The sequence below is a fragment of the Dermochelys coriacea genome, chromosome 27, assembly GCF_009764565.3.
Source record: "Dermochelys coriacea isolate rDerCor1 chromosome 27, rDerCor1.pri.v4, whole genome shotgun sequence".
In the NCBI taxonomy this organism is placed as follows: Eukaryota; Metazoa; Chordata; order Testudines; family Dermochelyidae; genus Dermochelys; species Dermochelys coriacea.
The window spans coordinates 7,624,888-7,638,467 of record NC_050094.1 but is presented as its reverse complement, the minus strand read 5'-3'; the positions used below and the strand labels follow the sequence as shown (position 1 = coordinate 7,638,467).

The 13,580-nt window shown below is 45.3% G+C and overlaps 1 protein-coding gene across 24 annotated transcripts in view; it reads left to right on the top strand.

Annotated features, from left to right (window-relative positions):
• The first annotated feature begins 4,194 nt into the window (after positions 1 to 4,194).
• Positions 4,195 to 13,580, top strand: part of STRADA (STE20 related adaptor alpha) — a 27,717-nt gene continuing 18,331 nt past the window's right edge. The window contains exons 1-4 of one of the 24 annotated variants that reach the window (XM_043503578.1): positions 4,195 to 4,335; positions 9,674 to 9,758; positions 11,262 to 11,319; positions 13,326 to 13,354. In XM_043503578.1, the coding sequence (XP_043359513.1) occupies positions 9,723 to 9,758; positions 11,262 to 11,319; positions 13,326 to 13,354 (123 nt within the window). In that variant the 5' untranslated portion in view covers positions 4,195 to 4,335; positions 9,674 to 9,722. Of the gene's footprint in view, positions 4,344 to 5,693; positions 6,091 to 6,711; positions 6,714 to 9,673; positions 9,759 to 11,261; positions 11,320 to 13,325; positions 13,355 to 13,580 lie in introns of those variants that run through there. The other 23 variants (XM_043503587.1, XM_038385476.2, XM_038385473.2 and 20 more) reach the window with 23 other exon arrangements.

The following is a 13,580-nucleotide window of genomic DNA, read 5'->3' as shown; positions in this document are numbered from 1 at the left end:
GGTTGATGACCCCAAATCTAAAATCCATTTGCATTAAATTAAAAATGGTGCTAGTACTCCCAAAGTGGGGAGGGGAGGGATGCAGGGAAGGTGGTTCATATTCTGTTTAAGTTGAACTCCCCTTCAAATTTTTTTTTGGGTTCGCAATTGAGTATTTGAGTCAGGGAATTCATCTCAGCTGCGATTCTGACACCAGTTTAACTCTGCTTCCCATACCCAATCCCACGGTCCATATGTAGGCCCACCCATATCTCAAGATTTATCTATTGTGATAAATCTGATTTTAAAATAGTTAGGCAGGTGGAGTATCTTACATGCCCTCTAAACACAGGTTCAATTCTCCTGTTCTCCAGATGTGGGGAAGAGAACGTAAGCTGTAGCCTTTCGAACATCAGGAGCTTTAGGACCTTGTAAGAAGCCAAGAATCAAAGGCCTACAATTAGACATACCCCCATGTGCTGATCTCTGGGTGCAAACCAGGCTACTCTTGTAAATAGGCAGAGAATTGGAGGATTTGAATTTCCTGCTTCTTGGAATATTTTTGTATATTTCAATATTCTCATAAGCAAACTAAGGCAATGTGGTCTATATGAAATTACTGTAAGGTGGGTGCCCAACTGGGTGAAAGATGGTATTCAAAGAGTAGTTTCCAATATTTTGATGTCAAACTGGGAGAACATAGCTAGTGGGGTTCCACAGGGGGTCAGTCCTGGGTCTGGTTCTGTTTTCATTAATGGCTTGGATAATAAAGTGGAGAGTATGCTGTTAAAATTTGCAAATGATACGAAGTTGGGAGGGGGGTTGCAAGTACTTTGGAAGACCAGATTAGAATTCAAAATGACCTTGACAAGTTGGAGAATTGGTCTGAATTCAACCAGATGAAATTCATTAAGGAGAAGTGCAAAATACTTCACTTAGGGAGGAAAAAATCAAATGTACAACTACAAGATGGGCTGAGTACTGGTGAAAAGGATCTGGGGGTTATAGTAGATCACATATTGAATGAGTCTACAATGTGATGCTGCTGTGAAAAAGGCTACAGTCATTCTGGGGGTTTATTAAGGGGAATGTTGTATGTAAAATGTGGGCGATAATTGTCCTGTTCCATTCGGCACTGGTTAGGCCTCAGCTGGAGTACTGTGCCTATTTCTGGGCACCAGACTTTAGGAAAGATGTGGATAAACTGGAGAGTCCAGAGGAGAACAATAAAAACTGTTTAGAATACCTGATCTATGAGGAAAGGATTAAAAAAAAAAAACTGGTCATGTCTTTTCTCAAGACTAAACAATGGGTGGGGGGCAGGGGAACATAAGAACTGGTGAGGGCATTTGGGCTTGGACTGGAGCCTAAGCTCTGGGACCCTGCAAAGGTGGGGTGATTTTTCTGCCCCAGAACTTGAGCCCTGTGAGCCTGTCAGCTGACCTGTGCCAACTGTAGCTGTCCCGCAGGTCTTTTATCCCTTTTATGCCCTCACCCTCAACCCCTAGGTATGGGTTATGTCTTTCATGTACTGTGGCCCTACCAGCTTTTTGGAAGAGAGAGCTGCGGTAAGTTGATGGGTTCTTGAATCACAGAGGGGCTTTCTTGCATTACGAACCTCTACAGTCACATTGGTGTCTTGTTGTTTTTATTTTCTAAGTACTTTGGTTTGCAGTCAGTTGCATTTTCTCTACATCTTTCCTCTAAAAGGTCCTTGCAGCCCTTTACAAGTTTTACTATTAACATGAAGGAGAGCCTGTGCTGAAGAAAGGGACTAGGAGGCAGGAGCCCTGGATGCAGACCATGTAATCTTGGATAAGAAATTTAACCTCTTCGTAAAATTAGAGCAAATTCTTACCTCCTCCTCTTGTTTGTAAAGTACATTGAGATCCTTCAATGGAATGTGTTATGAGGGTATAAAGGTCATTGCCTGGTCCCATAATACCACCCCCTCTAGTGAATGTGGCAGCTGTTGAGGTATTTAATACCTCATAGCATCAAGAATATAGTTTGAGGGGAAGAGAATAATACTGAATACTGTAAATCGGGGGTGGGCAAACTTTTTGGCCTGAGGGCCACATCTGGGTATGGAAATTGTATGGTGGGCCATGAATGCCTACAAAATTGGGAGTTTGGGAGTGAGGGCTTCAGCTGAGGGTATGGGCTGTGAGGTGGGTCCAGAAATGAGTTCAGGGTATGGGGGGGGGGCCTCCGGGCTGGGGCAGCAGGTTGGGGTGTGGGTAGGGGGGGTGAGGGCTCTGGCTGGGGATGCAGGCTCTGGGGTGCAGGAGGGTGGGACCAAGGGGTTCGGAGGGCAGGAGGAGGTCTGGTGTGCAGGCTCTGGCAGCACTTACCTCAAGCAGCTCCTGGAAGCAGCAGCATGTCCTTCTGGCTCCTACATGGAGGCACAGCCAGGTGGCTCTGCACTGTCCTGTCCGTGAGTGCCATCCCTGCAGTTCCCATTGGCCCCATTTGCTGGCCAATGGGAGCTGCAGGGGTGGTGCTTGGGGCGGGGGCAGTGTGCAGAGTCCCCTGACTGTCCTTGCACATAGGAGCTGGAGTGGGGATGTGACGCTGCTGCCGGGAGCTGTGCAGAGCAAGCTTCCGACCAATGTTCCCTCTAATTTTTGACAGGCCCTGTGTGCAAAAAATTTCTTCCACAAATTTTTGTGTGCGGTGTTTACCATGTGCACAGGGTTTGGGATCTGTGTACATGCACACAGCTTAGAGGGAACAGTGCCTCCGACCCCACTCCCTGGCAGGAGCCCGAGAGCCAGATTAAAACGTCTGAAGGGCCCAATAAGGCCTCCAGGCCATAGGTACCAGGGTACTACTATAGGAAATAACTACTCAAGTTGGAATTTTGACTGCAGCGTGGAGTGTTCTTCTATGTACTTTTGAAGTACGAGATTTTAATAATCCCAACTAGCCAGTGCTCATTTTCTCATCCACAATTACTTTGAATAAATTTTGTATAGTTGAAACTTGCATTCATGAACATGATTTTGTAAATTGTTATCTCTTTTACAAAAGTTCGTAGCATACTCTGATGTCATAGTCCACACCTTCAAAAGCATGCATCAGGCCACCTAAAATCATGGTTGGCTTGAACATCACAAGATTAAAAATAATAGGTTGGGGATTCTTTTTATGTGCTTTTAGATAAACTCAATGAACTCACATTTTCCAGTTTTTTGTTTACTCTGCCCTCAGCGGGGCTGGAAATTTATTTTAAAGGGAACTGAAAATTCTCCCATACGCCTCTAGAAGCTAGGGCTATAAGAAAAGTTAGTAATACTGAAAAACATTAGTTTTGCAATTATTGCATTATTTTTGACTACTACTGTACAAAAGTGGGTAGAGAACGTTTATTATCCCATCCATATAAGCCTGAGACGACTTTGAGCTGTAGCTCATGAAAGCTTATGCTCAAATAAATGTGTTCATATCCAAGGTGCCGTAAGTTCTCCTTTTCTTTTTCAACCTCCAGTGGCTGCAATATTTGGTTTCAGACATAGGAGACTGGACAATGCTGCAATCCTTTCTGAGGCAAAATGCCAGATCTCCCTTGGAGCTTCACTGAAAGGATTCCCCAATTACGGGTGAAGTTTGGGTTTCTTCCTTTCACTCCACTGGAGCAGGGATATCGCAGAATAGCAGGGGTGGAAGGGACCTCGGCAGGACATTGGGTCTAACAAGCCTCTGCCCAAAGCAGGACCGATCCCCAATTTTTGCCCCAGATCCCTAAATGGCCCCCTCAAGGATTGAGCTCACAACCCTATACCTAGCAGGCCAGTGCTCAAACCACTGAGCCGTCCCTCCTGCCAAGGGGGGTAGAGTATTTAACTGGCTCAGGGGTTCTCTTCACCCCCTTCATTGAGGACTTGTCACCCCCCCATCCCCATTCAGCCTGAGCGTGGGCACGAGTGTTATGGGGTAGCTCAGAGACTTGCCCCCCTCCCCCCATTTACCCACTGTGTGTGTGTGTGGGGGGGGGGGCGTTCCTATAGGGCTGACTCAAAGATTCCCCCCCCCCGCATTTCCCCACTGGGGGGGTTAGTTATGTGGCTGCTTCAGAGAGTGCACCCCTCCCCCCATACACCCTGTGCAGGAGGGGGTGGCTATGGGCCTGACTCAGGGATTGGGCCCCCTTATTTACCCGGGGGGGGCGGGGGTTGGGGATTGTCCCCTCCCCCATCCACCCCCGGGGGTGGGTCAGAGGCCCAGTGCGCAGGCCACGTAGCAGCGCGGTGACGTCATCCCGTCACGCACCCTGCGTCTCCGCTTCGCCAGGTAACCGCGGATCCGGGGAAGCGGCAGCGGCCCCTGGAGCCGGAGGAGCGAGCGAGCGAGTGAGTGAGTGAGTGAGGCGGCGGCGGCGGGGTCGTCTCCGCACAGGCCCCCCCTGCCGTGTTCCCTGCGGGGCGGGTTGCCCCCTCCCCCCGGCCGCCTGCGCTTCATCTCCGACCCCCTCGTCCCCCCTCAGCGCGCTGGGTGCCCCGCCCCCACATCGTGCGCCCCCTCCCCCCTTGTGTGCCCCCATCCTTTCCCCGCCCCTCCCCCCTCAGCCCGCTGGGTGCCCCGCCCCCACATCGTCCGCCCCCTCCCCCCTTGTGTGCCCCCATCCTTTCCCCGCCCCTCCCCCCTCAGCCCGCTGGGTCCCCGCCCCCACATCGTGCGCCCCCTCCCCCCTTGTGTGCCCCCATCCTTTCCCCGCCCCTCCCCCCTCAGCCCGCTGGGTCCCCGCCCCCACATCGTGCGCCCCCTCCCCCCTTGTGTGCCCCCATCCTTTCCCCGCCCCTCCCCCCTCAGCCCGCTGGGTCCCCTCCCCCCTTGTGTGCCCCCTCCCCCCTTGTGTGCCCCCATCCTTTCCCCGCCCCTCCCCCCTCAGCCCGCTGGGTGCCCCGCCCCCACATCGTCCGCCCCCTCCCCCCTTGTGTGCCCCCATCCTTTCCCCGCCCCTCCCCCCTCAGCCCGCTGGGTGCCCCGCCCCCACATCGTCCGCCCCCTCCCCCCTTGTGTGCCCCCATCCTTTCCCCGCCCCTCCCCCCTCAGCCCGCTGGGTGCCCCGCCCCCACATCGTCCGCCCCCTCCCCCCTTGTGTGCCCCCATTCTTTCCCCGCCCCCTTATCCCCGCCCCTCCCCCCTCAGCCCGCTGGGTGCCCCGCCCCCACATTGTGCATCCCTTTGTCCCTGCCCCTTCCTCCCTTGCATGCCCCCATCCTTTCCCCGCCCCTCCCCCCCTCAGCCCGCTGGGTGCCCCGCCCCCACATTGTGCATCCCCTTGTCCCTGCCCCTTCCCCCCCTTGTGTGCCCCTCTGTCCTTTCCCTGCCCCTCCCCCCTCAGCCCGCTGGGTGCCCCGCCCCCACATCGTGCGCCCATGTGTCCCCGCTCCTTTCCCCGCCTCTCCCCCCTCCGTGTGCTGGGTGCCCCGCCCCCACATTGTGCACCCCCTTGTCCCTGCCCCTTCCCCCCTTATGTGCCTCCCTGTCCTTTTCCTGCCCCCTTGTCCCTGCCCCTCCCCCCTCAGCCCACTGGGTGCCCCGCCCCCCCGTTGTGTGCCCCCTTGTCCCTTCCCCTTCTCCCCTGTTGTGTGCCCCCCTGTCGTTTCCCCGCCCCCTTCTTCTTGCTGGGTGCCCCTGCCCCCTTTCCTTCTCCCTCCCCCCCCGTTGTGTGCCCCGTTGTCCCTGCCCCTTTCCTTTCTCCCCTTCAGCGTGCTGGGTGCCCCCCCTCTCTACCTCTTCCCCGTGTGCTGGATGCCCTCTGCCCTTTCCCTGCCCATAGCTGTCCCTGCCCCTCTCCCCGCAGCCTGTTGTGTGCATCTTCCCCTTATTCTTTCCCTGCCCATAATTGTCCCTTCTCCCCTGCACTGGGTGCCCCCTGCCCCCTATACCTCTCCTGCCCACTGCTGCCCCTTGCCCAGAGCGCATAGTGCATCCCGCTCAGTGCTGTCCCCCGGGCTCCTACCCCTGCTTGGAGCCCAGCTTGCTTTTGCAGGGTTGGACAGTGTGAGCCATTGCTGTCATGGGCCTCTCACCCCATCTCCCTCTTTTTGATTGAGGGAAGCTTCTGCCTGTCCCCTTTTATTCTAGAGAGACAAGGCGAGTGAGGTAATCTCTTATATTGGACCAACTTCTGTTGGTGGAAGGGACAAGCTTTTGCGCTTCATAGAGCTCTTCTTCAGGTCTGGAAAAGGTAGCCACAATGTTTAAGGGCATGTCTTCACTAGCAACTTTAAAGCACTGCAGCTGCAGCTCTTCAATGTGGCTTGTGTAGTTGTGGCTACCAGCGCTGGGAGCGCTGTCTACACTGCCACTTTACAGCCCTGAAACTTGTAGCGCTCAGGGGGGTGTTTTTTCACACCCCTGAGCGAGAAAGTTGCAGCACTGTAAAGTGCTGGTGTAGGCAAGCCCTAAGCTAAATATAAGGTAGGCCAGGTTGTTAAGCATAGGGGATTCACAGGTGGTATAGGAGACTACTTAAAGTGAAGTGAATAATTAACATCTTTGCAGTTATAGGACAAAGGAGGGTTAGTAGGCGGCATAGCGTGTTACAAATTGTTGTAATGGGCCATAACACCAATGTTTCTGGTCTGTCCAGGGTTTTTAAGCGTCCAGCAGAGTTATGAATTTAAGTTCCCAGGCTCATCTTGTGAAGGTGTTGTGCGGGTTTCCTTAAAGGATGAGGACTGAGAGAGCTGATATCACATGATCACTTTATGAAAAGAAAAGGAGTACCTGTGGCACCTTAGAGACTAACAAATTTATTTGAGCATAAGCTTTCATGAGCTACAGCTCACTTCATCAGATGCAACCAATGAAGTGAGCTGTAGCTCACAAAAGCTTATGCTCAAATAAATTTGTTAGTCTCTAAGGTGCCACAAGTCCTCCTTTTCTTTTTGCGAATACAGACTACCACGGCTGCTACTCTGAAACCTGTCTTTGTGAAAAGTGTTTGCCTGTGGGTCATAGGGTGTTATTGTCTTTTATCATTTTTCTGTGTGAGTTCATGTGAGAGCAAAGTCTTTTTTCACCCATGTTGTTGATGGGGCATTTGATGCACTGGATGAGGTATACCACATGTTGTGATAGGCCTGGGTAGGACTCATGGGTCCTGAAAGGTGTGTTTTGGCAGGGGGCGTTGATCATTGTAGAAGTGAAGATATATCTGTAGGTTTTGCATATGTTCTGGCAGGGTATGGTGCTGTTTTTAGTTGGTGTGTTCTGGTCTGTGAGGAGCTTGCTTCTGATGACTGAGCTTGGCAAGGTTGGAGGGTTGTCTGAAGGCCAGAAGAGGGGGGTTGGGAAAGATTTCATGCAGGATGTGGCCTCCATTAATTATGCGTTGTAGTTATTTGATGATACCCTGTATCTTGCGTGGGGTGGTAGATGACAGCTAGGAGTGTGTGATCAGTGGAGGGTTTTTTCCCCCTGAGTTTGAAGCAGGTTCTCCCTGGTATTTGGACTGGCCATTCCATGAAGTCATCTGCTTCTCTGGTGGAGCGTCCTTGTTTAGTGAAGGCTGTTTTAAGTGTGTTAAGTCAGGGGTTCTTAACCTTTTTCTTTCAGAGACAACCCTCTCCCCCCGCAACATGCCAAAAAAACTCCATGGTCCACCTTTGCCACAACAACTGTTTTTCTGCATCTAAAAGCCAGGGCCAGTGTTAGGAGGTAGCAATCAGGGCATTTTCCAAGAGCCCCATGACACAGGGGGCTCCACAAAGCTAAGTTGCTCAGGCTTTGGCTTCAGCCCTGGGTGGCAGGGCTTGAAGCCCCAGGCTTCAGCCCCATTCGGTGGGTTTCGGCTTTCTACCTTGAGCCCCTGCAAGTCTAATACAGGCCCTCCTTGGTGAACCCTCTGAAACCTGCTTATGGCTCCACAGGAGGCCCCAGACCACTGGTTGAGAACCTCTGTGTTAAGATATGTATTCTGGACTTTGGTGCATATTGTATGGTATCTGGGCGCCTGGCTGTAGATAACAAATTTCTTGTTTTGTCTGGGATGATAACTGAATCTGTGGAGGTAAATGTGGTGATCTGTGGGAGTCTTGTATATAGTTTTCTGTAGGTTTCCATTGTTGAAGCTGATCATGGTGTTCAGAAAGTTGAGACTGACATGTTCTAGAGAGAGTCTGATGGTTGGGTGTTGGTTGTTGAAGTGGTGATAGAAATCTATGAGGGAGTTTAGGCCATCGATCCAGAGGATGAAGTATCATTATCATTAGTTTTGCGGTGAATTTTTCCAGAAATTCGTCCTCAGTGTGGCCCAGGGAGAGGTTGGCATATTGGAGAGCCATCCTAGTACCCACGGCTGTTCCCATGGTTTCATCAAAGTGTTAATGTAAAGATATTATGGGTGAGGATGAAATGGATTTCAGAGAGTGTATAGCTCTCCTCTCGGTGGTGAAGAGATTGTGATGGATGTCATGTTTAAGGATTTCACTCGATTTCTTTTTCCCCCTGGAGCAGTTGATGTTATGATTAAGTAAGCTTGTGTGGTTTTGTCCACTGGGGAGTGGCCAGACTTTTTTCTTGTAACTGTCAGTGGGGACGATATATAATGCTTCAGCAGTTCTATTTTTATAAAGCTTCCTTTGTGTATCCCCTGCAAGATGATGATACTTATACAGCATCTTTAATCTGAGGGGCCTTACAAAGGTGGGTAAGTGTTTTTATCCCCATTTTACTGATGGGAAAACTGAGGATCAGGGCAAGTGAGCGAGTTGCCCAAGGTCATGCACCAAATCAGTAGCAGAATTAGGACTCAATCAGAAGAATTAAGACTCAGATATTCCGATTCCCAACCCCTTTCTTAACAGTTGTGTAACATGCTGTGTACCTTTCTGTTGCTATTCTTTCTGGGAAATTATTAAACATTTGTATTATGGTAGGACCTAGACACACTAAACAGCATTGGGGCCCCATTATGTGAGGTTCTGTACAGCTAGAGCTGGATGAAATATTTGAACAAAACTGGTGAAAAATGCAGGTTACATAGAAACATTTTGCAAATTTATGTGGATTTCACTTACTTGTTTCAGTGGCGGTGGGTGGGAAGCCTTTTAAAAAAAACCAAAAACTCAAAATCAGAATGTTTTGTTTTGACATTTTTTTTAAATGAAATGTTTTGATTTTGTATTTAAAATTACTTTTTTCTTTTAGAAATTTCCTCTAATTTTATTTTTTTTAAATTTAAAATCTTGAAATCAAAACTAAATGTTTTGTTTGACCAGAAATGATTTTTCCCTATTTTTCTGAATCGCCAGAGAACAGTAATCTGTTGTTTGTACAGCTGTAGTACAGATGTAGGGTAAGGGTCCTTGCCCTGTGGAACTTGTAGTCTACCAAATATTGTACTGCATATCCACCTCTGTGAAATGTGTTTTCTAAAGTTTTGTTTGTTTTTTTTTAAATGGTTTGTTCAGATATTTCTGAACCTGTTTGGGAAAATTCACCTTGCAAAACTTGCCATCACTCTGGCGGAGCTTCTTAAAGTTAATTCATACAAAACCTTTGTGCTCTAATCTTTCAACCGTCAGCAGAGCTACCTAGGTTTTGATGTGTGCAACTGGAGACATGCTTTATAGAATGAACAAGATAAACAGAGCAGTAACTCATTTGCGGGAAAGGCTTATTGTGGAGACAGCTCATTTGCTTTGCCTTCTTAAAACAATTGTCTTGCTCTCATTTTCAGGATATTTTTAATTTCACGAACTTGGAGTAGCATTACAAATCTGGATTCCATGTCTTTTCTTGTAAGTAACCCAGAACGAATTAGGGTGAGTGTTTGCTTCTAGCATTATTCCAAAAAGCAACTGGTTTTGTAAATCTTTCCATACACACAGAGATAAGCCCTGATTCTGCAACAGTTTGTGTGGGGTGGAGCCCATCCCATTGACTTCCTTGGAGCTCCAAAGGGGCCTGCCTGCACAGTTCTTGTTGCAGGATTGGGACCATACTCTATCTTGTTGCTGGAGAACTAGATTTTTAATTAAATACAATTATTTTGATTTATGAGAGAGAATTACTTTTAAAATGTAGGTATCTGTGAGCTAGATGTGTTGCCAAATGCTTATTATGTGCATTTTGCTCAGAGTTCATTCTCTTTAGATAGTGCTAATTGTTGACTACATCTTTTTTCTGTTTATATATTGTACAAAATGATTTTATCACTTATTGTTTTATAATGTACAGAAATTGCAGAAAAAACAAATGCTGAAACTTAACTGAGTTTGAAAGAGAAATGGAGGAAATGTCTTGAAACTTAATTAAATTGACAGTGTCTTTTAATTTATATTTTGTATATATTAATGTGTCTTTTAAACTTAAAGTGAAGTCCTTTTTTTTTTTTAATGGCTCCTTTTAAATGCTGGAATTCCACAAAAAAGCTGTTGTGTATAGCACTTAAACAGGAAGTAAACTACGTAGTGAAGATACATTGTTGAGAATGAAATGTGCAGAGATGAAAATACACTTTAAAAAGGCTTTTTAATATAAAGCAACAGTAACGCAGTTAAGGAAATGTATTTATTTATGACTGGAAACCTGGTGTCCCTTAAGGTTAGAATGTGTTTTCATAAGTCAGCAGCAAAGTGTGTGTGTGACAGAAGAGAATCTCTGACATGATCACTGTGAATGGTGTAAAAATGACCCTTTTGAAATTTTAACATCATTCACATTGTGCTAAATAGTGATACAATGAAATCCTGCTTACTTTTCAATTGAATATGGACTCTTTCTCCTACCAGCCTGCTTCAAATAGAGGTAGTTTAACATAAATGTAAGTAAACCTGTTGATTGCTTCAGCAAGCTGACCAAGATTTTTGCCATAAATGAGTAGTAAAATGACTAATATTTACTGAGCGTTAACAGTGTACTCAGTACTATACAAGCTTATGATGACATAGTCCTTGCCCCCAGGATTTTAGTTTATTTCTAATATCTAATCTATCTTGATGTGAATCGAAAATTGAACTGAGTGGATAGAGATTATGTCACTAGCAGCCTTTATGGCTGCTCTGAGTTTTAAACATAGTTTGACTTAGTTTCTTCCAGAACATGAAAGAATAACAGTTTATCAGTTGTCTGTTACTGTTTAAATATTAATATTTACAGCTGCTGAATTAATTTTAGCTCATTTCCCCTCATTGCAAAGGAGACGCATGTTAGAATGGTTGGAGGTATCTATATGATTCTGTTTTGGTTGACATAAAATAAAAATGGATGAGCTGTGGAATATGTCTAGAAGAAATAACTAATTGGCTTTGGACTTTCTTCTCTAGCGGTGGGTGTCTGAAAAGTTCATTGTAGAAGGCTTGAGAGAATTTGAACTGTTTGGAGGTAAGTACTCCATTCTTTAGACGCTTCAGTAGAAATCTTTTACTTTAAACTTGAAAGCACCCATCAGTGTGGCATAAGTAAATGTGCTACATGAATGAACAAATTGGTTTATAGCAGTGTCTTCAAATTGGCCAACAAAAGTAAACTTAGAAGAAAAAACTTTTATTTTGTACAGCTGTTCATTTTAAAGTCAGTAGTCGTACAAACTTCAGAACCTTGTAATGCAGTAAATTAGTGCAGTCTGGTCTTTCCTGAATAACCATTTTTTTCTCTGTTAAATATAGATTTTGAACTTGGAAAAGATAATTACAGAAATTGCAAATTTTCCAAATGTTTTCTTGCTGAGTCTAGTTAAAATAAGGTATTAAAGCTGATAGAAGAGAAGCCTTTAAGTGTAACTGTGGTCAGTAAAGTAACTATGTAAATATGGTGCCACCTTATACAATACATCTGCTCCTTGAGTATCTTTGAATTTGGCCTGCTGACTTCACTGGCAAAAAAAAAAAAAAAAAAGTTTTAAAACAGTAACACTTTAGCTTTCCAGGGTTGAGACAACAGTGTAAACTGGATTTTAATCTGTTACTTTCATCATTTGCAAAATTGTCAGCTAAATTCTGATGGCAGAATCTTTGTGACAGATGATGTAAAGGAAGCTAGCTAGATGATTACATCCTAGGTGGAATTAGTAGTTAGCAAAATCTTCCGTTTGACTTGTAAATTCTGCAGATTTGCCTTTCCACATTGGATTTCATAGTTATGTTGAACCTCATTTCAGATAAAAGAAAAGGAGTACTTGTGGCACCTGAGAGACTAACAAATTTATTTGAGCATAAGCTTTCGTGAGCTACTGCTTACTTCATCGGATGCATGCATCCGATGAAGTGAGCTATTGCTCACGAAAGCTTATGCTCAAATAAATTTGTTAGTCTCTCAGGTGCCACAAGTACTCCTTTTCTTTTTGTGGATACAGACTAACACGGCTGCTACTCTGAAACCATTTCAGATGGGGTTTCTATCAAACCTTTTTTACACTACGTCCATTCTCACCATGATTACAAACTTAGTCTCTAAGGTGCCACAAGTACTCCTTTTCTTATTACCATGTTTGGAAGCTATGCATGGTTTTGGCTAGCACTGTTTTTTTAAAATTAATCCCTGCCTAAAACCAGTCACTGAAAACAGTTTAGCTGCAGCAGTTTTCAGATGTGTTTAAGGATGGGTCTACCAGAATCTTTTTCAAACCTAGCTGTAGCTAGTATCTTTTTGCTCCTGATGTGGATGGTGGTTTTTTGCAATGGTTTTTCTGACTTAACTGCACTTCTAGGAAGAAAATACATTTAAAAATTATCTGTCACGTTTTAATGTCCAAATCTGATTAGAAACTTTGCCCTGAAATGAAGCTGTTAAACGAAAATTCTTCCCAATATTAAGAGCACTGTTTCATTTGATTTCAATGTGAATTGTACTTTGCTTATACCAGGGCTAAATTTAGACCATTTTATCTAAGCCCCTAGTTAAACAGAAATCTTGTTATAAGTGTCCTTGTCGAAATGTGGATTTTTGTTACCTTGGGAAATTTGGAATTACGTAGCATTTAACTGCCACTTTCTACACGGGTTGCATTCCTCATTAAACTTCCAAAATAATTTATCCCAAATATTTAAATCCATCAGATGTATTAATCTATTTCTTTTTAATCAATGAGTTTAAATTCACAATCTAAAAACAAAACAAAACAAATCTCCCTAACCTAAGGCTAATTTGAATCTGTGTAACTTTTAGAATTGGGTTTCTTGATGTTTCCTAATGTCTGTTACTTACTGTTATGATGTTAATTGTAAGATAAAGATTTTGCCTGGGAATATATCCTTATACCTATCCAGTACATAAACTATGCTTTGAGAGTATTTAATTTATTTATTTTCATAAATATATATATTCAAACTATGTTTTGAATGGGTACTTGTTGAAGAAAACATGGTGAACAATTAATTTCTTTACTCCAGAGCAGCCTCTGGGTGACTCTCGGAGAAAAGTAAGTGATTTTTGCAGGCTGTGGTGCTGTGATCCATTGCATGGAGATTATTCCTTGTGGAAGTTTGATTTTCTTTCTACCTTATTTATACTTCATCTGTATATTTAGCTTTACATGTCTGAAAACAAGTTTCACCCTGGAAAGGAGATTTTGGTGTGTGGTTTTGAAGCTGTTGCATGTGACGTTTTAGCTGTAAATCTGAGATTTAATTCCTTAGGCTCTCGTA